Raw genomic sequence first — 26,053 nt, forward strand, 5'->3', positions numbered from 1 at the left:
TCCCCTGTCAAAGGTATCAGATGCTTTTAGTAGTCCTTAGCTCTTTAACTCATGGAATGTAGGTCCTTTTCCCTTTCCCAGGAGGGTTCTGCCTCTCTTCCATTTTCTAAACCAAAGGAACATTCCCGCCCTAGGCTCACATACTCAGTCATTCTTGCCAATATATATCTCTATCTATCTATCTATCTATCTTGCTGTCTATCCATCTCTTTCTCCTTTCTCCTATCATCCACCCTGGCTGTGTTGTCTAGAAAGGAGCCTTCCAAGATAATGACAATGCTGGTTGAAGCAAAGAGGTGGGAGCCAGGGCCCAGCATCTAAGCAATGTGTGGAGTCCGAAAAAGCCTACAGTGCTACACCATTTGCAATGAACTTGGTTTATTGTTAGACTTGGAGGCGGCTCTGTTACAGCAGCTGGGAACTATAGCAGGGAAGTGTAGGGAGGAGCAGAGCACAGCAGCAGCACAGGGAGGGTGGGAGCTAGGGGGAACACAAGGTGGGCTCATTTGGTTTCCCAGTCGCTTGGTGGAGAAGGCAAACCCTGATGTCTTATCAGCGTCTGGGTTTCTCAGTCCAGCAGTCGTCTGGGCGGGGCTGCTCACTGGCTCGCTTGGGGCCAGGGCCTCTCCTGGAGTGGTATTTCCAGCATCTTTTTCACTTTGCTCGGTAGGAGTTAAGCTGTAGCTCAGCTTCATCTCCCTCTTTCCTTCCTCCCTCTCATTTTCCCCAAGTCCTCTGGCCTGGCCTCTGTTTCCCAGATGGTCCATCCGGGAGTTTGGGTTCGCAGAGGCAGCCAGCTTTCCCATTTTAGCTGCAGGATGGCAGAAGGGCATGTTTGGGGGAGTCACACATGGCTAAGGTGTCAAATGTTGGGATGTCAGGCAGTGGCTTATTAACCCATTACACACCAGGCCACAGCAGATGACCACATGCAGAGAAGCCAAGCAGGGGATGAGAAGGGATGGGGATAACTGGAATGGGATGGGCGAAAACTCCAGGAGGTCAGGGAACTGGGAAGAATTCTGGGATTTGGGGCTGGGGCTCTCCTTGCCCTTTTGTGCTGCCCAGTTGGCCTGGTCTGGGCGCGGCTCTGGAATATGAATGGTATGAAGCAAGGGCTGGAAGATTGAACTCCTTTCTCCTCTCACCAGTCTGTTGGTCTAAAGAGCTTCAAGTTTTGGATTGAGACATTCAGATACTTAGGGAAGCAATAGGACAGTGTAGCAGCGGTATACCCCCAGGTCCCTGCTGGAACCTAGGCCCTGGTGGCGGAGGGGATGGGAGATGGAGGAAGGGGTGCAGCTCTGGGCACCTACCTGACAGTCTCCTACCCCCAGATCCCATAATTTATTGGAACTCCTTCCTAGGATGCTAAATAAATAAAGATAAAGGGATTCCTGGGGTCAGGGATATGACCTTCCTCCATGAAGAAGGAAGTTGCTCTCTGAGACCCATCCTCACGTCTCATCCAGTGCCAACATTTGGCAGTGCTAGGAGAGGGTATCACTCCAGGGTTCTCAGGCATCAGATTACCTCCTATCTGAGTTTTATACCCTCCCCCCTATCTTATCCCTGTTACCTTTGATTTTCAGACCCTTCAGGAATAGATGGGGGAAGAGGAGCAACAATACCTCCCATTTAGCCCAGCCCAAATCCCCATAAGACATCATTCCCCTCCCCAACCTCTCTTTTCCCTCAACCCCAAAGGACTCAGCAGTAGCCATTCTCTAAAAGGAGCTGGGGGAGCGGATCCTCGGGGAAGGGAAGTTGGTTCTTTCAGAACTCAATCTTGCAGGCTGGGAAGGACTCATCCTGCATGACCACAGTGCTGCTGCTAGCCAGGACCAGGACGTTCAGTTGCTGCTGCTGCTCATGAGTCTGCTGGTACCATTCACGAGTCACCTCTGTGTCATGAGTGGGGATCAGAGTCACCTAGGAGGGAGACAAGACAGGCCTACATGAGAACATGAAGGGAAGGGAAGTAGGGCAGGGGGCCACCCGATGCACTCAGGAATAGCCCTGCGGACCCCAGAAAAGAGCCCCCGTCTTTTTATAGTTATGGGCTTTGTTCCACTATTGGCTCTCAAGAGAGCTTTGACACAAATCCTTCCTTCCTTTAGCATCTCTTGCTACTCACCTGAAGATTCTCCCCCCATTGGGCTTTGCCCTCCAGCAGGGCATCTAGCACAGCCCGGCTTGGCTCGCCATTGGCAGGGTCATTCCCACTGACCACGTAATAGGATGCACGCACTCGACGGAAGAAATCAAGGTCAGCAGTCTTGCCACTGCAATGATTCGGGATATAGGCAAGATCCACATAGACAGGGGGGCCCGAGCCACCCTTGGAACCCAAGGTCACTGTGGAAACAAACCAGGATGCATTGTAAAGGAAAAAAAATACCGGTGGCAACACCCCCGCCCCCCAACCCACTGCCAGTCTTTCACCAGTCCACATCCAGCCCTCAACCTACAATCTCTTGATAGACTTACTCTGCCCAGCCTTCAGTCCGTTGACTAGGCCTTTGGACATGGGGCTGTGTCCATCCTTTTCCTCTGCTGGGGTGACCTGGCTTGTGGTGCTGCGCTGTCGGGGTGGGGCCCGGGAGGCTCGATCTGTAGGCCCTTTACCGGGAGTGGGTGAACGTTTTCCCCGAAGATCCAGACGGCGCGCAGGAGATGCCGGCTTGGCCCGGCCTGGGGCCCTACGCCCTACTCGCCCCTGTACCTTCTCCTTTTCCCGTAGCCTCTCTACCCTCCCCGATTCCGAGCTGAGCCCCTCAGGATCGGCCATGCACACATCAGGGCGGGGAGGGGATGGGCGGGGATCTGGCTGGGGAACAGGGGGTGGGTCGTGGCCAGGTCTGGGATGGTGAGTTCCAGTGACCCCCCCAGCTTTGTCCACGGGCAAGAAGTCCCCATCTTCGTCTGAGTCGAGGGGTGCCTCGGCCGTGATGGACGGACACTCCTCCGTTTCTGGGGGGACATCAGAATCTGACTGTGAGGAGCCCGAGTCGCTGGCTGATGTGGGGGGTGTCTCATCAGCCACGGGGCATGGCCCTCCTGTGGCCCCTGGGCCCCCTGCCCGGCGCCGCCCCCCTCTTCCTACCAGCCGCGTCTCTTCCGTGGAGAGGTCACTGTCGTCTGTGGATGGGGGCAGAGGCGGGTTCAGGAAGGACGGGGAAAGCTCCCCACGGTGGGGCCGGGGCTCGGCAGCACATCCCTGGGGCCCAGGCCCCACGTCGGGGGAGAGGCTGCGCGGGGGGCCACCCGAGGTGGTGGGGCCGCCGGGACACGGCGGCTGCTCAGAGAGCAGCGTGTCGGGCCGGGAGCGCCGCTCAGCTCCCTCGGGCCAGGCCCCTCGTTCCCAGGCGGGGCAGGCCGTCGTCTCTGCCCTCTCCTTCTCCACCATGGCAGGGCCTGGGGGGTGAGGGCTGGCTTCCCTCGGGCCATTGGCCGCACAGTCCCCGGAGGGGCCCTGGGAGGGGCCTGGCTTCTTGGTGGCTTCCCCTGGGCACTCCAGGCGGCAGGGCAGGGTGCTGTCATCCATGTCTGCAGGCAGACCTGGGGCCGGGGCCGGGGCCGAGTCCAGCGAAGGTGGAGGTGCTGGGCTCAGAGGAGTGAGGTCCCAGAGGCTGTGGGTGGACGGTTCCATTCCTGGGCCCAGCTCTCCGGATCCCCGTTGGGTGGCCCCCGGGCCTGGAGGGAAACGCTCAGCCACGCTGGAAACCACGGGGGTGGTGGCCTCCGATGACGAGCCTTCCGACAGGGCTGGCGAGGCGGGCCGCGGCAGACTGGAAAGGAGCGGGGCCCCGGGAGAGCTGGGGGATGGGAGCTGGGGCAGGGAGGAGTCCAGGCTTGGGGCCTTGGTCACTTCTAGGTACTCATCATGCCGAGCTCTAGTCGGGGGTCCTGGAGCCAGAGCCAGAGCTCGGTCCCCAGAGAAAGCCAGGGAGCCACAGGGTGCCGAGCGGGGTTCGGCTGGGGAGGGCAGCTGCGGGGGAGCGGGCTGCAAGGAGGAGAAGCCAAAGGCGGAAGCAGGGAAGTCCAGGCTGGGCCGGGGAGGACCCAGGGGTGAGTCTGAGGGAGGGCTGGTGTGCGCCTTGGTTTCCGGCCAGAGCGCTGGGGGACCCGCAGGGGTGGGGTGAGGGGGACTTGGGGACTGAACCTCTTTCTCTGGCTGTTCCCGAGCCCCCTTCTCCAGCTCCGAGTCGCTAGTGCCGTCATCCCAGTGACCCCGGCCTGATTCTTTGGGGGATGGGGTCCTCCTATCGGGGCTGCGGCTCAGAATGTTACCATTCAGAGGAGGGGGGCTTTGGCCTTTGCCCAGCGGAATGGGAGCGCGGGGAGGAATGGCAGGTGGGGTGAGGCTGGGCTCCCTGCTCGGCCCGGGCTCCAGCTCCTGCCTGGGAGGTGCGGCGGGCCCCGCCAGGGCTGCGTAGCTGAAGGCTGGCGGCTCGGATGGGAGGCTCCTGGGTGAGGCGGGAGAGGACAGCTCCTTCTCTGCGGGCGCGTTCCAGCCGGCAGCCTCCTCCTTGGTGGAGAGGCGCGGGGGCCAGTCCCCAGCGGCGCCCAGGGGCGGCTCCCGAGTGGGGCAGGCAGGGCCCAGCCCAGTCAGCATCATCTGCTCGTAGATGTCGGCGTACTGAAAGCTCCTCTCGTCGGGGTAGGGCGTGGGCTCTCTCTGCTCGGGCTCGGGCTGTTCGGCATCCCTGGTGGTGGCGGGGCTCTCGCTGGCCTCGGGGACTTTGGAGCCATACGGGTTGATGCCTGGATCCACAGGAGCCGGCCCGCTTTCTCCGTCCCTTTCCCCTTCAGCCTTGCGGTAGTCCTTCCCCAGCGGGGAGTAGGGGCCCCCCTCCAGCTCCGCCGCCCCCTCCTGCACCGCAGCCACCACACTGTCATATTCAGCCATGCCCCAGGAGAAGGGCGCGGGAGCACGTGGCTCCGGAGCAGGTGTGGGGGGAGCTGGAGCTGGAGAGAGGGGTGCGGGGGGCAGAGGTCTATCCTTAGGCACCCAGGGTGGGATTTCGGCCAGCCACGAGGGGGTGGTGGGTTCGTTCCTCGTGGGTGGCAAGGGCTTCGTCTCTGGGACGGGGCTCTCTTGTCCCAGGGCGGGAGGAACCCTCTGTCCAACCGTCTCAGGTGGGGAGGTCAGAGGGGAGATGATCTCAAAGGGAGAAGGTGTCATTTTGTCCTCTTCCTCGGGTGGCAGCTCGACTGGCGACTCGGCAAGCCAGCGCTGCACCTCGAGCCCCTTCTGCGGCGGGATCTCCTGGAAGTCCTTGAAGTCCGAGGCCCAAGGGCTCTGGGGGGCGTGCTGCGCTCGGTGCCCTTCTTGTTCGTCCGCCCCTTCGTCGAGGAAGGTGCTCTCGCGCTCCTTGGTGTACCGTGGGCTGCCCGCCTGGCCGTCCAGCTCGTGGGGAAACCAGACCTTCCTCTCGCAGCTCAGCTCTCGCCAGTATGCGTCCTGGTCCACGGCCACGTCTCTGTCCTGCCAATACCTGACCTCCTGCTCAGCAGATGTGCCTTCCCACGACGGGACGGGCTCTTTCTGCTCTCCAACGGGATGCCCTCTGGTTGGGGTTGTTTCTCGCCACCCCTGGAGCACATCTGGCTCCGTCTGGTACTTTTCTTCCTGTCCATGTGCCTTGCCTTCCTGCACTGGGCTCTTTTCCATCATCAGAGCTTTGGTTTTCTCCAGAACAGCATCTTCTTTTGGCCCCACAGCCTTGGCCTTTTCTGGAGATTTCTCCTCTAGGATTGCCCCCTCTGGCTTCATGGGTTTATCTTCCTGCACAAAGCTCTCCTGCCCCTGAGTTTTGTCCTTCTCCAGAGCCTTGTCTTTCTGTCCGACAGTCTTATTTTCTTGTTCCAGGACTTTATCCTCTCCTAAGGCCCAATATTTTTGTTCTAAGACCTGATCTTTCTTTTCTAAGACTTCATCCCTCTGTTCCTGGACCTTGTCTTTCTGTTCCAGGGTTCTGTCTGGCTGTTCTAGAGCCTCACCTTTTAATTCAAGGACCTTCTCCACTAGAGCCTTGTCCTTAGGTTCAAAGTCTTGCACCTTTTGTTCTAAGGCTTTATCTTTCAGTTCTAGCATCTGATCTTTCTGTTCTAGCATCTGATCTTTCTGTTCTAGCATCTGGTCTTTTTGTTCTGAATCTCTGTGTTTCTCTCCTTTGTCTTTTGGTCCAAGGGCCTGGTCCTGTTTCGGGGCTGTGTCCTTTTGTGCTACAACCTTGTCTTTCTCTTCTAGGAACTTGTCCTTCTGCTCTGAGGCCTTGTCTCTTTGTGCTAGGTCTTTTGATTCCAGAGGCTTATCCTTCTGCTCTAAAACCGCCGCCTGTTGGTCTGCGTCTCTGTCTTTTTGTTCTAAAGTCTTATCCTGCTGTCCCACAACCTTGATTTTTTCTTCTAGCACCTCATCTTTCTGACTGGTGGCCATGTCCTCCTGCTCTACCACACCCTTCGGCTGCAAAAGGTGGTCTTTCTGCTGTGGGACTCCACCCTTTGATTCGGGTTCCTTATCCTTCTGCTCTGGCTTTTTGTCTTTCAAGCCAGGAGTCTCACCTTCCCACTCGACGGCAATGCCCTCCATGGCAGGGCATGACAAAGACTCCGGACTCTTGGTGAAGGAGCTATGGGATGTCAGAATGTGTTCACCAGGGCTTGTGATCGCCCCAGGCGAGTGGTTCCCATCGCCTGACAGGGCAGAGGGAGAGAAGGAGCCAGCGTGCAATTTTCCATCAGGGCTCTCATCTGTAATACCGGCCTGTGTGGTGTATCGAGTGGTCCCATCTGCTGGAGGGGACATGGTGGCAGCCTGGGGCTCTGGGATAGATGCAGGAGCTTGGAAATGAGACGTGTCCTCAGCCTGCATGAGTGGTCCCTTTTCTTCCTTTCCTAGGCTTAGCTCCCCAAACTGGAGGGTGCCAAGGCTCTCTGGAGAGAGTTGTTTTGAAGAGATATCCAAAGAGGTCTCCTTGCTGGGACTCTCTTCGGAGAGGGAAAGGGACTGGGTGTCTTCTGGAGAGGCCTCTGGCCAGAGGCCTTTGTGCCCAGTCAAGCCATAGGGAGACCTGGGAGTGGCCTCTTGTTTGGCAGTGTCTGGGGAGACCACGCTGAGGACAGACAGGGACTCTGCATCTTCAGGGGAGAGGCTTCGGTCATGAAATTGGAGCGCCTCATCTTTCTGAGGTTCGCCAGGTTCCTGGAGCGGTGTCCTCAATTCACTGGGAAGGGCTTCTGTACCCAGAATTGGGTCTAGGAGCCCAGTTGCTGCCTCCACGGTTTCAAAAACGATGGCTCTGTTCTGTTCTGGCAACAGTTGAATGGTACAGCCCGTGTGTCCCTCTGCAATGCCGACGGGTGTGCCCTGGGCCGGGGGGCTCCTGGGAGGAGGTGCCCTCTCCTCCTCTAGCGTGCCCTCTTCAGGCTCCGGCTTGACCGTTCCCTTTGCAGCATCTTCCTTGCCGGCCCCTGGTGTAGGTTTAGTGTCTCCCCAGGAGTCTTCTTGAAAGTCCTGGGGCTCAGACTTGTCTTCCACTGGCGACTGATGAAAGGGAGTGTGGGTGGCACTGGGCGGACCAGATGGTGGAGGAGAAGCCATCTTTACTGTGCTGTCATCTGGGCTAAGGCACCGCTCCTCCGCTTCGCCAATGGCCGCTTCTCCTGGGTGTAGGGTTTGCCCAGGGGTACCAAACACTGGGGTTCCAGCTATCTCTACGTTTGCCCTCTCCTCTTCTTCTCCCACAGCTCTCTCCCCAGTCAAGCGTCTTCCTCTCGCCTCGCCTCTCTTCTCTGACTCCCCAGTGACGGAGAAGTCCTCGCAGGGTGGTGACTTGAAGCCTTTGTCTTCTTCCAGCGAGGAGGTCGGTGAGATGGTGCCAGCCGACGGCACGTAGTCCAAGCCCTGCGTGGCCTCGGTGCGGGAGGAGGGGATGCTGGTGACGGTGTCCAGCAGCAGGGAACTCTTGCCTGTCTCCTCGGTCTGAGGAGCTGTGAGTGAGGCCACCGACTGGTCCTCCGCCACCGAGGTGGCAAAGGACGAGAGCTTGTTGCACTCGGTGATGGAAGTGGCGGAAGACACGTGCTCCTCTTCAGCCAAAGGGGCGGCCACCATGTTGGGGGGGTAGGTGAGTTCGGCCTCGGGTGCTCCGTAGCCTTTGCTGGAGGCAGCAGGAACAGCACTCGGTGGCGGCTGGCTGGCTTCCGAGGGGCCCGGGCCTTCGGGACCGGGGAGGTCATACATATTTGGAGGGAACCTGGAGGGAGCGGGGCGCTCCTCGGGCTCATCGTGAATCTCCTCATCCGAGATAGTCTGCTCGGTTTCTGAGTAGCCAGGGATCGTCTCATCCTGGATATAAGAGACGTGCTCAGTGGCTCCTGCAGGTGCGGCCAGGCTGCTTAGGAACGACGAGGTCTCCCGCTCGGGGACCTTGCCCTGGAGTCCCAGGTCCCGGCCCCCGAGGACCTCCCTGCCTCTGGGGATTACCTTCAAGGCTTCCTGCATATGTTTTTGGTAAAAATTCTCAGCCTTGGTCTCTTCCTCTTCCTCCTCCTCTGAAAGGTGAGCCTCCTCCATTTCTTCCACCTCAGCCTTTTCTATCACATCCTCCTTGACCTCAGGTTCACTTTCCTCTCTGGCTTCAGCTTTATCTGGGAGCATCTCTGTTTCCGTTGGCTTCTTTTCCTCCCAAGTATCTTTTTCTTCCTCTGTTTCAGCCCCAGGGTCTGGGCCTTTGTCCTTGCTGCCTTGTTTCTCGGGGATGTCTGGGGTGACCTCCTTCCCCTTGGACACTTGCTCTTCTGGGACGGTGGGTTGTGTGCCCTGCACGGCTGGGCTTGGGGGTTCCCCCGCTGTCGTGCCTGTAGGCAGTGATTTCTCTCCTAGTCCCGTGTCCCTCTGTTCAGCCTCCTCACGCTTCATCTCCTCGAAGTCCTGTGTGAGATCCTCTGGTGAGGACAGAGCCGGCTCCCTGTGCCCACTGACAGTGGGGAGCGGTGCAGCCCCTTTCTGGGCTGGGGGTGTCCGGGGCTCAGAGGACAGCTCCTTCTCCCCACGAGAAACCCGGCTCTTGTCCACCTTCATCCTGCCAGGGGCCTTGGCTTTGTACAGGGTCTTACGTACCTCCGGCGTAAAGGGCTTCAGGTCCGGCTTGGAGATTTTCTTGATCTCAGGTTTGGTATCTTTCCTCTTCTCCTCCTTCTTGGCATCCTTCTTCTCCTCTTTTTTCCCTTCATCCTTTTTGAGCTCCTTCCTCTCTTTCTTGATCTCTTTTTTCTCCTTGTCTTTTTTCTCATCTAGCTTTGAAATCTTCTCTTTAAGGTGCTTCTTTCCCACCTTGTCCTTGATCAGCTTTCGCTTCTCTGCCTTCAGGGCCTCACTCGACTCGGTCCTCGCCCTCTCGGGCCTGGCGGGCTTGTCTGGGGGCTTCTCGGAGGGCTCTTTCGCTCTCTTCTCTGTCCTGGCTAACTCTTTGGCCAGTTCCGAGCGGGCCTCCTTGGCCCCCTCTTCCGCCACCTCCTCCCGCTTGGCCAGCTTGCTCACTGCGGCCTTGGGGGCCGCTTTGAGGCTCTCCTTGCTATCAGCCCGCTGTTTGATTTTGCTGGGCTTCAGGTTGGCAGGCACAGCCCCAGCAGCCAGGTCCTTCTGTGTGGCCACAGGGTACCGCAGGAAGTCCAGGTGCCGGAGCTTTTCCAGACCCTCCAGGATCTTGTTCTGAGGTGCATTTCCTGGAAAGAGCACACGCACAATCTTCTCGGTAGGGTTGGCTGGTAGCCAGACCACCAGAGCCGTGATAGAGGTAAGGTAGGGCACTGAGATCTCAGCCTCCTTCCCATTGGCCAGCACAATGCCCGTCTTGGCTTTGCTATTGCCCGCCCACTTCTGCATGAGGAACTGCATCTCCTTGCTGTCCTTGACCGGGTTGAGGACATACATGTCCAGCCGGCCCACGCCCATTTTGTGGAAGAGGGTCAGTGGCTCAATGGTGTTGCTGACCACGCGGTACAGAGGCTCGGCCTGAATGCCCAGGCGGTTCAGGTGCTGAAGCGTGAGGCAGGCCTCTTCGATGCTGCGCTTGGCCTTTCGGGAGGCATCAGGCAGCCGCAGCTTATCGGGCACATTGAAGAAGACCACTCCGAGCTCCGGGGAGATGAGGTTCTTCACCCAGTCGCTGTAGCTGCTAGAGCCCTGGGACTGCTCCTCCTCTAGCTCTGCCACTTTGCGCTGCAGGAGTCCATTGATGCCTGGCAGGTTGTCTGCCCCAATGTGCGTGAGCAGTACCGAGTCGATGCGGTCCAGGTGCCGCACCAGCTTCCAGAAGCAGGACTTGCGATCAGAACCGCCATCCACTAGGATATTGAAACCATTGACAGCAAAAAGGGCAGAGTCCCCGCGGCCACCGGGGAAGATGTAGCAGCAAGGCTTAGAGAGCTTGAGGAAGCCCCCTGAGGTGGGGGGTTCGAGCAGGTCAAAGGGGGATGGCACATCCACGGTCTCAGACACGTACTCGGAGAACTCGGCCACACCATCCATGGTGGGTAGCATGGGCTCAGGGTTCAGCCGAAGGTGCAGGGTCTCTTGGGAACTGGATAGTCCCAGGTGGCTCCAATCACCCTCCCCTAAGCAGGACACAGTGAGGAAGGCCTGGGTCCCGGGGTCTCTATTGCTGAGCAATTGGGCAATCTAGAGGAAGGGGAGATAGAAGCTAATCAGGTCACTGAGGATTGTCTTCGCCTGACTCTTACTTTTCACCTCTTTTCCAAGTGAACGCCTACTTTCTGATGGTCAAGCAGTATAAGACTTGCTCTCCACAACTCAAGTCCTGTCCTTTATCTCGTTCCTTTGGAACTTACCTCTGGGCTATGAAGGACCTGGGCAAAGTTTTGGTAGGAGTAGGTACCACTCTGGAGAAGGAGGTCTCCCCCAGGCTCTAAACTTTGTCCGCTTAAGATCAGTAGTTTGTGAGCTGATGGACTGCTAAGGAGATGGCGAACCTGGAGTGGAAGAAGAGAAGCAGTGTCACGGATGTGGGGAACTCAGGGAAAGGCAAAGGCCAACCTTCATCTCTCCCCACCTCAGGAACTCAAGAACGGGCTCCCCACTGGTACCTCCCCACAGCACCTCCAAAATGGGACCCAGGGTTATCAGTCAGTTTTGATGGTCGGCAGGAATTTTTGCCCTTCAAATGGTGGCACTGGCAAGGATGCATGGTAGCACTAGGAGCGGGCCTCTCAGCAAGGCCGAGGCCCTGGACCTTACCTCAGAGCTGATGCTGTCTGCACTTGGGTTGACCAGGATGACGGTCTCTAGGATCTCACTCCGATGGCAGAGGGTCCTCTGGCCTAAGGGAGAGATGTAGGAAATTGTACTGAAGAAAACACATGCTGGGTTGGGCAGGAGAGGAAAGGATACATGACCAGAACAAATGGGGCTAAGAGTCATGGTTCACTCCTGAAATCCTATGGACTTGAGAGGCTAAAAAGAGGATGATTGTGGTTCAAGGCCAACCTAGGGAGAAAGGCTTGTGAGATGCCACCCCCCTCCCCGCTTCTCAACCCATAACTGGACACAGTGGTGCATGCTTGTCATCCAAAAACTACATGGGCGGCTGAGATTGGGAAGAACACGGTGCTAGGCCAGCCTGGGTCGAAGGGTGGTGTATGCTTGAGAGCCCAGCCCCAAGTAGGCAGACAGCAGCTCCATCATGTGCTTGAGTAGGGAGTGGGGCCCTATACTAAAAATAACCAGTTAAAAAAACAATACAGCTGGAAGCTGGTTCACACCTACAACCCTAGCTACTCAGGATACTGAGATCTGAGGATCATGGTTCAAAGCCAGCCTGAGCAGGAAGGAAGTCTATAAGACTCTTATCTCCAGTTAACCACCAAGAAGCCTGAAGTGGCGCTGTGGCTCAAGTGGTAGAGCGCTAGCCTTGAGCAGAAAAGCTCAGCCACAGCACCCAGGCCCTGAATTCAAGCCCCAGAAACAAACCCAGCTGGAGGCAGGGCTTAGCGGTATCCCGCCAGCCTAACGAGCACAGGTCTCTGTGTTCAAATCCCAGTATAGCCAAAAAGAAAAAAAAAATAGGGCTTAGAGGAAAGAGAAATCTGGTTATCTTTAGATCCTGCCTCCTTGGATACTGCTGAGTAAGACCTAGAAATGGGCTCCTTCAGCCCTTCCTTTTAGAGTTTCCACCTCCCTCTTCTGCACTGGCTGTCTTCTCCCCGCCTTGGTCTAGGCGCCCTCAAGCCCCCACCCCTCTGCCTGGAACTCAGTCCATCCTGTTGACAAGAAGCCTTTGTCCCTCTGGAGCACTGAGCTCCTGGTGCTGCCTGGAGGTGGCGGGGGCTCAGCTGGAGAGGACTCCCGGGATGACGATTCTTTCTCAGCTTTCTCCTCCCTGGCTTGCCCTTGCCCTAGGCTTTTGAATCAGCAGATTGTCTACAAAATAAGGAGATGGGAAGTTGTGCATGGGGTCTCCAGACTCTCCACCCTCCTTTCCAAACCCCATCCTCTTTCCAATTCCGAGTATCTGCAGGAATGGAACGTCCAGTTTTGCTTCCTGGCTCCTTGCTAGCCAAGCCTGCGCTCACACCCCTGCTCACAACCTACTTCCAAGGGTTTCACAGCTACTCCCTCCCACTTCACCTTCTTCCAGAGAGGCCTGGCTCTCGACCTCATATCCCCATCCCTCGTAAACAGCTTCTCCTCTCATCCTTACCCCACTCTGGAGGTGGGGAGTAAGGGGTTGGCTCGCAAATACATACATAAATCAGGAAGGAGAGGATTGGAGTATTCCACAGACCCTGGAGAAAAAGACCACATCCCCAGCCCCCTACTGAGCTATGGATTGCTCTTATCCAGGCCAACAAGAAACACGAAGCAATGCAGCAAAGAAAGTGGCAGGTCAGACACGCTGAAGAAGGATGCTACCTTCCAGGTTCGGCCCTTCCCCCCAGCCCCTTCCCAATTACAGTCCATAGAGGAGAATCCAACAGATGGGCCGGGGAGTGGGCTGTCTGGAAGATACTGGTGGGAGGGCTCATCATCTGAATTCCAAACCCTCTCCCATGACCTATGTCTCTTTTCTTTCTGAGGCTGGGATCAAAGGAGTCCAGGACCAGAGTCTATTGTGAAGAGGAAAGCCAGCATCAGTCAGATAAGACAGGATAGGCCTACAAAGACAGTTGGAGGTGAACAAACTATGGATGATGGTCAGAAGACCAAACCCCATTCAGTCCAATGCAGTCCAAGTGTTCTCCTCTATGAACTCGAGAATGGGGGAAATCTTTGAGGCTAGTCCAAAGGACAAAAGCCAATCCAGTGACTCGGGGTTAGGGCAGCTAGAGACCCAAGGAGCTACCAGCCTTAAGTAAATTGAGATTTAGAAAGGCAAGAGTTCCAGCCCCATCCCAGACACACACACACACACACACACACACACACACACACACACACACTCACATTTTTTGACAGTAGACAAGAAAGAAAAATATCTATGGCACAAACTGATCTGCTTCCCATTTACCTCCCCCGACCCCCACAGTTCCACATATTCCCCAGTTTATAACCAAAGCATCACTTCTCATTCCAGCGACTGTCCTGGCAAGAAGACCTTAGCCCCAGCCCTCTCCTCAAGAACCAGTTCTGACTCACAACCACAGGGTTTAAATACTGCACCCCTCTTCCCCTGCCCCCCCCCTAGGGCCGGGAGGAGGGGACACTGTCATTTGCTGCCTAGCTCTCCCAATGAAAAGAACAGATTCCACCCCCCCCCCACCCCGCTTATTTTTTGCTTGGAGAAGAGTATCTTGTGAGGCAGGGACTTTGCTTGGCTAGAGCTGGCACAGGGGTGGATGGCGGGAGGGGAGGCTAAGCGGGCCGGCGGGAGGGCAGGTGCCTCCGCAGTGAGGTGGGAGGGAAGGGGGGGGTTCTCAGGCAGCTGCAGTTTGCCGCAGTGTTTGTGAGTGTGCGCGCTGAGCTCAGCCTCCAGCTCCGCCCCCACCCACCCCCACCCCAGCATGACAAGTCATTTTCTTGGCTGCCTCTGCATGGTGGGGGGTGGGGGGGGACTGGTGGTGGTGGTGGTGGGGTGTTGAATGCCCAGAAGGAGAAGAAACTGGCTTCTCTGTTCAAGAGCCCCCATCTTGGGAAGAAAGGCAAGAGATGAGGCGGGGGTAGGGCCGAGACGGGGGAACCTGTGGGGTGGACAGGATGGGGAACGCGGAGCAGCTGCCGGGAGAGGTTTGTGGGGGGGGGCACGAAGGGTGCCTCGGAGCCCCAGTCCCAAGCCGATGGCGGAGAATAGGGTGTGAGAGCCCGTTACAGACCGGTGAGTCCGTAGGGAGGCGCGTGCCACGTCGTAATGACCCTCTCCTCCCTCCTTTTATCTTCCCTTACTTGGCAAAAAATTCCCCTGCGGGGCCCCACTCACCCCAAGCCTGGGAGCAGCTGGGGAATCTAGCAGTTGGCACCCCAAGGACCCTCCCGTTAGGCACATTCCCTTAACATCCTCTTTTCTCCCACATTCTTCATTCAGCCTCTCACCAAAGATACAACCCTCCCCGCCCTCCCCCCCAAAACTCCTCCAGCACCCGGGCTGCTGCGAGGCAGGGAGCCAGGGGCGACACCCTGCTGTCTCCCCACCCTCTCGCCCAGCTGGATAGGTGGCTGTCACAGACCCAGTTGAGTTCTACCTGGCTCTGCCCACCCCAGCCAGGAATGTTCACCTCTCTCTACGCCCTCTCCCCCAAAAGCCTGCCCACCCCAGCTGGGCTACTTCCAGATGCACTCGAATCCGCTCCCTTCTTGTCCCCCCCCCCCCCAACCCCCATTTCTCTCAATCACAACTCCCGAAAACCCTCTGCCAGGGCCAAACCCTTCATTCCGGCTCTTACCCTGGGGTGTGGGAGGGAGCCCCTCATGGAGGCGGTGACTCCGGCCTCAGCCGGCAGCTTCACCGAAGAGTCTGCGGCACTTGGGGTGGGAGTGGGGGGGGGGGGCGCTTGATGGAGAGGGCGGTGCCGGGGCGGGGAAGAGGGGCTGGTCCATGACGAGGCACCGGAGACTTAACTGTTTCTTGGCCTTCACAATGGCAGTGGTGTAATGCTTCTGTTTGCTCCTTGGGGAGGGGAGGTAAGGGGTTGTCTAGTAGCTCCAAGAGCCAGCATAATCTCCTGCGGCCCCTAGAACCATGTCTAAAACCTTAGTGAAAGGCTAATCTCGTAGCACCCACCAAAAGACCAGAGCCCCACTCTGGAGGGAGGGAGGGAGGGCGATACGGGAGGCCTGGGCCGCATGGGCCCTCCCTCTTCTCTTAGAAACCATCTGCTGCCTCTCGATGGACCTAGGCAGTGACCTTCAGTCCCTGCTAGATCAGAAGACAAAGGGACTAGGGGCTGCAAAATGGGGGGCAGGGGAGGATGGGAGACGAACTGCACGGTGCCCTTTTCTTTTGTGAAACAGGAGGAAAAGGCAAAAGTAAGTCTTATTTTAGGGATGGGGTAGTTTGAGATGGGAGGGAGGGTACCACCTCCAGCCTAGGGGGTGGGTGGGGCACAAGGACCCTGAGAGCTGTGTGCAGGCGTGCACCAATGCAGTACAGCGGAGCATCTTGGCAGGCATTGGTCCTCTCGGGATTCTTGAGTCACTACTGTGAGGACGCAGACCCTGCAGGGGCAAGGAAAGGTTTCTGCCTTTCAGGGAAGGAGTTAAGGGGGACCTTGGAACATTAGCGGGACCCCAAGCTCAGGCAAGGCTTTCTAACTATAGACCAAGGATTATTTTTTAAATGTTAGGACTTTACAGGGTAGCTGGGACCCTGTCCTCTTCTTGCCTCTACCTTTCTGTGCCTCTTTGTTGCCTCTGTCATATTATCTTGGCCCTTCTAACATTAGCCCCGTGTCCTTTAGTCTCTACCCCTGACTCTGATTTAGTGAAGTGTTTCCAGAACTCAACAGAAGAATCTACAGAGCTCCAGCACTCGCTTCCAATGGGTGGTCCTCTTGCATTTGTACCCCTCCTGCCTTCTCCCCATTAACCCTCCCCAGTCCTGGCCAGCTCCTCAGCCCATAACACAGTGACTTCCACCCACTCATACCCAACACACCAGCCCCACCCTTGCCCTGGCTGCCAAGAGCTGCTTTTGAAGGTCAGAGAAGCCAAAATAGTCTCTGCTCTCAGCACCCCCATCCTCCCTTAACTGCAGCCAGAGGAGGAGAGGAGCTGAGTCACCATACTCTTGGGGGGTAGCAGGAGGAATTCTTGCTCAGATCCGGGGATGCAAAGCAGCCACCTGGCAACAGCCCCATTTGGAAAGAAGAGGCCATCTGCAGAGATACACAATACAAGCCAGGCTGAATTCCGAGCAACACACACACAAAACACACACACACACACACACACACACACACACACACACGAAATACCTTCCTTTTGCAACTTCCTGGTTCTTACTCCCTCCTACCTCAAACCTTCTATCTCCTCTCTGCTTTCTAGGGCTCTCTAGAGTGTTCTGAGGGAAACTTGAGTCGACTTTTTGGATTGAAAACAAAATAACACTTCTTGGCCAAATGCAGAGTCCACCCATACTCTGAGCTGCCACCTTCCAGGGCCACACCTTGGACATGGTTGCAAATCACAGTGGGGTTTTTCTTCAGCCTTCACCCTCTGAGCAGCCAATCATGACAACTGACCCGCCACCCAGTGTTCCCTGGTCTCTGCAGCAGTGAAATAGAAGCAAGGCCTGAGCTCAGACACAAAGTGAGATCAGAGGTCCCAGACTGGAGATTTGACTCCTCCATTTTACAAGTCACCCTGGGAAGCAAGCCACTTAACCTCTCTGGGAGCTTGTTTCCTCAACTATGAGTATAATACTAGTCCTGTTCTCCCCATAATACCATGAGGATTGACTTAGCATGAAAGATGCAAAAATTCTTCTCCATTCCTAAAATCCTAAGCCTGCAAGATACAAATGCCACAAGAACTTTCTCCCGTTTGTGAAAGACTTCTGAGCAGCAACCTCAATGATCACAAAAGATCTAAACTAGGGCCAGGCACTAGTAGCTCACACCTGTAATCTCAGCTGCTCAGGAAACTGAGAGCTGCAGACTGCAGTTCAAAGTCAGCCTAGGCAGGAAAGTCCGTGAAACTCGTATCTCCAATTAACTACCAAAAAAAGACACAAGTGGCAGAACACTAGCCTTGAGAAAAAGAAGCTCAGGGACAGTACCCTGGCCCTGAGTTCAAGCTACATAACACACACACACACACACACACACACACACACACACACACACACACACACACACACACACACACCCCTCAGATCAACCAACCCCGGAGGAGGACCAATTTCCAAGTAAATCCAGAGCTGGAAATGTCAGCTGGGTGAGACTTGGGGATTTTTATTCATGTCCTAGCCCTCTCATTTCAGACAGCAGCATAGACCCCTAAGTTCTGATGGCTTTCATGTTGACAGAAATAACAGGGCAATTCTTTTTGTGACCATCAGTGAGACTAGAGAGAGCCACAAATGGATTCCTCAATCCGTGTTTCTTCAGCCTTAGACAATCAATCGTCCCTTCTTTGTAGGTGCTCAGTACAAGTATCAAATTTTACTGAAACCAAAAAGGTGCTCTACCACTGAGCATCTTTCTAGTAAACACCCAGGCCAGAAACCCAATCTTCTGCAGTACTAATTATACTAATTAGGATTGTTTTAGAATGCTCCGATGCTCCAGATTTTTCTTTCAGGAATTACTTGGCACAAAAACCGTCTCTGAAAGTTTTGACCACTAGAAGGAGCCTGGCTACCAACTGTCTATCAGAGGGTTCCTTCCTTTCTGTGTTGGTGAGAGGGTGAATGTGGAGGGGGTGGAGCCTAGGAAAAATTGCACTCTTCCTGTCATTGTAGGACACATTTTTGTCTCCTTTCTCCTCATGCACCCCAGGCTTAACAGGATTGGTGGTCCAGCCTGTGGAAATAGGCAGAAGTACTAGTCTATCTCTTTGAGCCCATCTCAGCAGCTGGGTTCCCTGTGTCTCCTCATTCACTGAAGGCTAAAGGGAGGGGCAGTGTCTGCAGCTGCTCTGGGCCAGACTGTTGTTTGTGGGGACAGCTGAAAGAGGAGCCAGCCTGGGTGTGGCTGTGGCTGTCTTGAGCTGTGTGTGTGTGTGTGTGTGTGTGTGTGTGTGTGTGTGTGTGTGTTTCCAGGAAATTCTCCACTATTCTCTAGGGATATAGACAGGCCCCCATGAAGATGTTCAAACCTGAAAAAAAAAAATCAGTATGCTGACATAAGCATACTGATGTTTGGGTGTATGGTTCTAAGCCCTTTGAGATACTATAGCAAAGCCCTTTGAAAAGGCTTAGTAGGTATTTCTGTGTCGGTGCTGGTTTCTGAGAAATGCTTCAGAATTATTATGCCAAGCATCTGAAGAGTAGCTAGGCACTTTGGTTTGGGTTCTGCCCATTTCTTTTTTTTCTTTTGTCAGTCATGGGACTTGAACTCTGGGCCTGGGCGCTGTCCCTGAGCTCTTCAGCTCAACGTTAGTGCCACAGCATCACTTCCAGTTTTCTGGTGATTAACTGGAGGTAAAAGCCACCCAGGCTGGCTCTGAACCTCAGTCCTCAGATCTCAGCTTCCAGAATAGCTAGGATTACAGGCCTGAGCCACCAGCACCTGGTCTCATTTCTTTTTTGTTGCTGTTGGTCACGGGGCTTGAACTCAGGGTCTGGGGACTATCCTGAATGTTTTTGCTCAAGGATAGCAATCTACCACGTTGAGCCACAAAGCCACTTCTGGTTTCCTGGTGGTTAATTGGAGATGAGTCTCATGGACTTTCCTGCCTAGGCTGGCTTTGAACCGTGATCCTAAGATCTCAGCCTTCTGAATAGCTAGGATTACAGGCATAAGCCAGTGGTGCCCAGCTCTGTTTGTTTCTTACAATGTTCCAGAAAACAATCTACTCTAGTCTCTATGGTTAAAAAGAAAGGGTTAGAAAATTCAGTGTGAATTATTAATATTAGTAGATAATTCTGAAACTTTTAACTGAGTCATTAATTCCATTCTCTGCCATCTCCTTATCTAATCATGTACTAAAGCTTCTAGGAATAAGTGGTAAAATTGTTGATTTTCAGTAATGGAGAATAACAGAAGATGTCATGACATGAATAATTCTTTATTTTTTTAATTTTTTATTTTTTTGCCAGTCCTGGGCCTTGAACTCAGGGTGTGAGCACTGTCCCTGGCTTCTCTTTTCTCAAGGCTAGCACTCTGCCACCTGAGCCACAGTGCCACTTCTGGAAGTTTTCTATATATGTGGTGCTGGGGAATCAAACCCAGGGCTTCATGTATACGAGGCAAGCACTCTTGCCACTAGGCCATATTCCCAGCACTGACATGAATAATTCTAAACAGAAAACAATCATAAAAGAGTGAGTGGCTGCCATTACAGGAAGATGCTAGCCTCACATTTTTTAAATTGTTGCACATTTTCCTAGGATAATGAAGTTTTAGCCATATTAACCTTGTTTGCTCCAATTTTCTAGTAGCATATCTAGAGCAATCAGCAATCAAGAAATAACTAGAGATATGGACAATTGAGAATTACCATATATGAGTTCAGTTATTGGGTGGCAATGATAATTGAGTTGCATAGATTTTCTATTCCATAAAGCTGTAATGGAAAAGCCGGTGTCAGTGGCTCAAGCTTGTGGTAATCCTAGCTACTCGGGAGGCTGAAATCTGAGTATCTCCGTTCAAAGCCAGCCCAGGTAGGAAAGTCCGTGAGACACTTATTTCCAATTAACCACCAGAGAACGGCAAGTGGCACTGTGGCTCAAGTGGTGGAGTGGTAGCCTTGAGTTGAAGAGCTCAGGCATAGTGCCTAGGCCCAAAGTTCAAGCCCCAGGACAACCAAAACACACACACACACACAAAAAAAAACAGGTGTGGTGGTACATGCCTGTAATCTCAGCACTTGGGAAGCAAAGGTGAGAAGACTGGAGGCTCAAGTCTAGCCTGGGCTGCATGAATTGGTGTGTGATCCCTTCTCAATAACATGATCAGATGCTTGGCACTTTTTATCACTGGCATAGGACTTTCTACATTCCCTTACAGGTATCTGTCATAGACTGATAGTTCCTGAAAATCTTATCCCAAGTTTCTAACCCATTTTATCCCAGACAGCAGAATGGGAACATGGATTCTGGGAGTTTTGATCTTGGAGTACAAGTAACTACCTCTTAGTAGCAAAAAAATCCAGAAGCCCCTCGTTACTTCTGACCTCATGATGATGGTGTTCATCAGCCTTTGGTATCAGAATCCTACTCTGCTCTAGAGATTGGTTGGCTAAGCCAAAGGAGGAAACAGAAACTCTGAATTCTGAAGGGTAGGCTGTATAGAGAAAGGGCCTGAGAAGGTGAGTGGAACATTCTGAGATCTTTGTAAAGCAAAGCAGGGAGGCTGGGGTATGTACAAAGGAGAACACAAACAAAACAGATTTTTGCATGGGTGGTGGTTAATGGCTCAAGAGGAGTACCTTATTTCCTTGGTTCTTGTCAACTGCTGTCCTCAACCAACCCTCTTGGAGAAATTATGTTGTCCAGGCTCCCTCCACCATGATACCTTGGGTCTGCAGTGTTCTTGGTATGTGGGGATAGCTAAGAAGTCCTGCCACTTTCTCATTAGGCACCCCTCCCTTCTTCCCCGCCCCAAACCTCCTCCATGGCCAGTTCTGCCAGGGAGACTGCACCTCTACTCTTCTGTGACCAGCTCTCACCCAAAGGACTGAGACAAATGGCACTAGTCCTAACCTTTGACCTCTGATGAGAAGTGAGCTAGGTGCCGGGTAATGAAGAGTCTCAACTGTTGGTTCAAGTCAAAGGACGATAGGTCAATATTCCAGGACAGAATCCCTGTGAAAGAAAAAGAAAGAAAAGGTTCTAGATAAAACTCAGAGAGTGGGATTGCAGAAAGGATTTTTTTTTTCAAGCTCACAGGAGGGGAGGGAGAGGGAGGAGATGAGGACAACTGCCATCACTCTCACTGTTAAAAGGGGAAAAAAAAATCCTTGCTAGAGTCAGAAAAAGGGCAGACTTTAGACTAAGTTTAGTCATTGATCCTTTTTTTTTTTTGGCAAGGTTACCTAGTTGTGGTTGCATTACCGCCATCTAAGGGCCCATTTCCAGATGCTGTGGACTGCCTGCGGGCTCCTTACATAGAAGGTTCACCTTCCTTCCGTCTCCCCTGGCCCGCCTCACCCCTGTGCAGCTCGCCTCCACCCGCAGGTGGCTCCGCAGCACTGCGCCACAGGCACCGGGGAGGGAGCTGAGATGGGGAGCTGATAGCCGCGAAGGTCACTCTCTCGGTTTCTCTCTCTCTCAAGTTGGCTGCCTGAGATTTGTTGGGTGCACCCTGGGCTGACTGACTCAGGGACCCGACAGGAGAAACACTGAGAGGTAGGAACTTGGGCCCTTTCTGGGGATGGTGAGGACTTTCGAGGCCGTCCGTCTAACGGAGCCGGTGCGGGAGAGGGGGGTAGAGGACGTGATCTGAGAGAGGAGCCCCCCCCCCCCGGGGGGGGGGGCCGCACCGAGCTTGACTGCGGAACGAACGCCACGCGGTGTGGCGTGTGCGGAGAGTGACGAGCTGCGGGCGGGACGCACGGCGGTGCGGGGCGGTGCGGGGCGGGGCGGGGCGGATGCAGGCGGCGGGGGCCCGAGGATGCCGGAGCGCGCGCCGGGAGGCAGTGTGAATGCAGATGGCGCGGGGCGGCGGGTGCGGCGGGGGGGGGGGGGTGGGTGGGTTGTGCTGCGGTGACAGGCCCGGGCCGCGGCTCACCTTGTTCAAGGTGGGCCCGCACGGCCCGCAGCTGACTCTCGGTGCCGATGTCGCCGATCGCGATGAGCAAGGAGTGTTTGCGAAGATCCCAGCGGGCCGCCGCCGCCGCCGCCGCCGCCGCCGCCGCCCGGGCCTCACACGGCGGCTCCGCGGGGTTCGGAGGCTGCAGCAGCGCCGCCGCGCCGCCGAGCCCCGCGAGCCTCAGCCCTGAAGTTGTCTCCATGGCAACGTCGGGAGGCCGCGCCGACCGGGCCTCGGTCTCCATGGAAACCTCGGCAGAGCGCTCGGCCGGCAGCATCCGCCGCAGAGAGAGTGCGCGCGCGGTTCTTAAAGGCCGGCGGTGCGAGCCGCTCATTGGCTGCTGGCTGTCGGGGGGGGCGGGGCAAAGGCGCCGCAAGGGCGGGGCCGGGAGGCGGACTCGCTCTGGCTCTGCGGTCTCGCTCCTCCTGTCATGGGTGTGTGTGGGGGGGGGGGAGGAGGGTGTGGGGGGGGGGGGATAAGGGAGAGTCACCCCCCCCCACCGGCCCCCACTCAGCCCCCAGGAGGAGTTCCCATTCCGACTAGAGCTGTGGGGTAGGGGGCTTTGGGGGACCCCGGGTGGGGGCCGCCCTAGTCGATTGCTTTGGCGCCAGAAGATGTTAGTTAGGATGTGTCCCCAAGTAGTGTGTGACAATTTCGCAGCCTCATGAGCCCGAACTGAGGGGAGCCATCTTGATCTCGTCCCCCAACTCAAAAGTTTGTAGTGTGGTCTCCATCTGTGTCTGTGCATCCGTGGCGACCTTGTCTTTTTCTTCCTTTTTTTTTTTTCTTTTGTTGCTGCCTGCCAGGCTCCTAGTCTCCATCCTGGGTTTTTTCTGTCCTTGTCCCCTAGGCCCTGAGTGTGCACAGGAAAGCTGCGCAGTACTGGAGGGGACAGAATGACCTTCCGGCCCTGAAGTCCCCGGTGAGTTGTTATTCCAAAGATAGTGGTTGGCTACTATCCATCTCTGCTGAGTGCAATGAGCTCAGACTGCAGCAAGAAGGATTTGAGTAAAACCCAGGAAAAGCTTTCCCCACTACAAGTGATGTGACATGGGTGAAATGGGGAACCTTAGGAAACAATTGCTGCTGAACTGCAAGCATTCTTAAAACAGAAAGGAAAAAAAGTCCACTTCATTCCTCCATGTGTCTTTAGCATGTGCTGGGCACTCCAGTGCCCTTTACTCAGAGGACCAGCTAGCTCATTCTGTACATGTATGTACAGACAGAAGGATTGTACAGATAGAAGGGTTGTCTTTTACCCTAGGGTTCCACTCACACTGGCTTTTTGTCCCATTTGCCTTGCACTTTGGGGATGATACAGGGTAGAAAGTTCAGCAAGATTGCCAGTCAGCTACATTACTGTCTGGATAGTGTTTGTATGTGAAGTATCTCAAAACCCTTCTGGTCCCTGTCATTGGAACATGTGTTATAGCAAAACAGCCAATCCATTCTATACCCAACTTAGTTACAGCTCTAAAAATCCTTTCTGTAGCAGAGAATGGGAAATGAGAGTACTGTAAGAACATTAAGAAAGTGGGGGCTGGGAATATGGCCTAGTGGCAAAGGTGCTTGCCTCCTACACATGAAGCTCTTGGTTCAATTCCCCAGCACCACATATATAGAAAATGGCCAGAAGTGGCACTGTGGCTCAAGTGGCAGAGTGCTAGCTTTGAGCAAAAAGAAGTCAGGGACAGTGGTCAGGCCATGAGTCCAAGGCCCAGGACTGGTAAAAAAAAAAAAAAGAAAGTGGGGTTGCCTCACCCTACATGACACAGGAGACAATGTTCCACTACATCTCCCCCTACCACCTTAACACCACCATTTGCAGATATGAATCTGGGAAACAGCATGGAGAGGTGTATAGGCCTCTTTTTCTACAATCAGAAAAATGCCAGGTGGAGGCAGAGAGACAGAATGGGTTGTAGGGAGATGAAGGGGAGAGTTTCCATAGCAACTGTAGAGGTGAGCCTTTTTTTTTTTTTTTTTTTTTGCTAGTGCTGGGGTTTGAGCTCAGGACATGAGCACTGTTCCTGAGCTTCTTTTGCTCAAGGCTAGCACTCTACAGCTTAAGCCTCAGCACCATTCCTGGCTTTTTCTGGTTATGTGGTACTGAGGAATCAAATCCAGGGCTTCCTACATGCTAGGCAAGCTCTCTATCACTAAGCCACATTCCCAGCCCAAGATGAGGCTTTTAACTAGCATAGGGTCTCAATGTAAGGTTTAACAGCAGTTAACTGCAAACTCTTGATTTCATCAAGTCAAACAAAGAGATTAAGACAACAGACCCAGAATAATACAGGAAGGACCATACACTGATCAGATGGTGGAGCCGAATTCAGGCCTGTGACCTCAGGTCCTGATAGAATTGAGATGTATTAATTAGAGAAGCAAATGAAGACTATGATGGTACTAAAATCACATATGTGTGTTGGATGAGCACTCAACAGGCCCTTTGCCAAAGGTGGATAATGTCACAGAAAGAATGGCTATGGGTATCTCTTAATTACCATCTTCTGTACTTTGATACCGTTATTATTATGATAATGATAATGTCAAAAATATTTTTAAAGCCAGGCACACACAGTCTTGCATCCTTGTAATCCCAGCACTCAGGAGGCTGTTAGGACTGTTGAGTTCAAGGTCAGCCTGGGCTACATAGTGAGACCCTGTCTCAAAACAAAACAAGAAAGAAAAAGCAACACTATTAACATAATAATTTAAAGTATGAAAGTGACCTCTAGCTAAAACTACATTTTTTTTAATTTTTTAATTTTTTTTTGGCCAGTCCTGGGCCTTGGACTCAGGGCCTGAGCACTGTCCCTGGCTTCTTCCCGCTCAAGGCTAGCACTCTGACACTTGAGCCACAGCGCCGCTTCTGGCCGTTTTCTGTATATGTGGTGCTGGGAAATCGAACCTAGGGCCTCGTGTATCCGAGGCAGGCACTCTTGCCACTAGGCTATATCCCCAGCCCCATAAAACTACATTTAAAAAAAAAGACAAAAAATATTGATGCATATGTGAGCAAAACATGGAAAGCTGAATTTAAGACAAAAATAAAGAAAATTCCTACATGAATTATAAGGTATACAGGACTAGTTAAAAAATATATTTTTATATATATGTATATATATATTTTATATATATTTATATATATATATATTTTTTTTTAACCAGTCCTGGGCCTTGGACTCAGGGCCTGAGCACTGCCCCTGGCTTCTTTTTGCTCAAAGCTAGTACTCTACCACTTGAGCCACAATGTCAATTCTGGCCATTTTTTTTTTTCTTTTGGCCAGTCCTGGGGCTTGGACTCAGGGCCTGAGCACTGTCCCTGGCTTCTTCCCGCTCAAGGCTAGCACTCTGCCACTTGAGCCACAGCGCCACTTCTGGCCGTTTTCTGTATATGTGGTGCTGGGGAATCAAACCCAGGGCTTCTTGTATACGAGGCAAGCACTCTTGCCACTAGGCCATATTCCCAGCCCCAAGGTATATATATTTTTTATAAGATAGCATTTTTATTATTTATTTATTTATTTTGGCCAGTCCTGAGCCTTGGACTCAGGGCCAGACTTCTTTTTTGCTCAAGGCTAGCACTTTGCCACTTGAGCCACAGTGCCACTTCTGGCCATTTTATGTGGTGCTGGGGAATCGAACCCAGGGCTTCTTGTATACCAGTCAAGCACACTTGCCACTAGGCCATATTCCCAGCTCCTAAGATAGCATTTTTAAGAACCTATTTTGTGTTTAGGAAGAGGGTGCTGTGAATCCTAGTAGTAAAAGGATATTATTCAAGGGGTTGTGATGTGTATGCACATTTGTGAGGTGACTGTGGCACCCAGGGTTCTGTACTGACCACATATATGATCCTTGGGAAGTGATCTCATTCTGTAGCCCCTTCCACAGTCTTGTCAAGGACTGACAGAGTCACCCAGCCAATGCTTCTGACCTATGTGTGGTGAAAGACCTTTGATTTCTGTAAAGGATTTCTAAGGGTCTACTACTGAACAAACGAGAAGAATTTAGAAGAGGCGCAAGAGGAAGGGCCTTTGGGTACTTTCCTTGGACATGGACTGAGGTGGGCACAAAACAGTGGACAGACTAATTCTCAAGTGGTATGAAAGGAATGGTAATTGTATATTAGGAAATTCTTAGCTATAGGTCCCTCTCAATTTATAATATAGAG

At 53.8% G+C, this 26,053-nt stretch overlaps 1 protein-coding gene across 2 annotated transcripts; it reads right to left on the reverse strand.

The window, feature by feature from the left end:
- Nucleotides 1–340: 340 nt before the first annotated feature.
- On the reverse strand, nt 341–22,117 carry Map1a (microtubule associated protein 1A). 2 transcript variants are annotated; one of them, XM_048333217.1, is made up of 7 exons: nt 21,853–22,117; nt 20,826–20,927; nt 11,267–11,349; nt 10,861–11,001; nt 2,491–10,690; nt 2,138–2,358; nt 341–1,932 (listed from the first exon to the last, which is right to left on the reverse strand). In XM_048333217.1, exons 1-7 carry the CDS (start codon nt 22,115–22,117, stop codon nt 1,777–1,779), a joined length of 9,168 nt encoding a protein of 3,055 aa, XP_048189174.1. In that variant the 3' UTR covers nt 341–1,776. The 2 variants fall into 2 exon arrangements, with proteins under 2 accessions (XP_048189174.1, XP_048189175.1); XM_048333218.1 differs by lacking the exons at nt 20,826–20,927; nt 21,853–22,117 and adding an exon at nt 14,905–14,924.
- Between the last annotated feature and the right edge of the window lie 3,936 nt (nt 22,118–26,053).

Source organism: Perognathus longimembris, chromosome 23 (genome assembly GCF_023159225.1).
Source record: "Perognathus longimembris pacificus isolate PPM17 chromosome 23, ASM2315922v1, whole genome shotgun sequence".
Lineage (NCBI taxonomy): Eukaryota > Metazoa > Chordata > Mammalia > Rodentia > Heteromyidae > Perognathus > Perognathus longimembris.

What these genes read in the sequence shown, in the direction of transcription:
- Map1a (XM_048333217.1), bottom strand. Translation starts at nt 22,117, where the DNA reads ATGGAGACCGAGGCCCGGTCGGCGCGGCCTCCCGACGTTGCCATGGAG. An exon ending in AGGTCCTTCATAGCCCAGAG is followed by an intron (nt 10,691 to 10,860) that starts GTAAGTTCCAAA and finishes CCCTTCCTCTAG; the next exon opens with ATTGCCCAATTGCTCAGCAA. An exon ending in CGGACTGAAGGCTGGGCAGA is followed by an intron (nt 2,359 to 2,490) that starts GTAAGTCTATCA and finishes TTGTTTCCACAG; the next exon opens with TGACCTTGGGTTCCAAGGGT.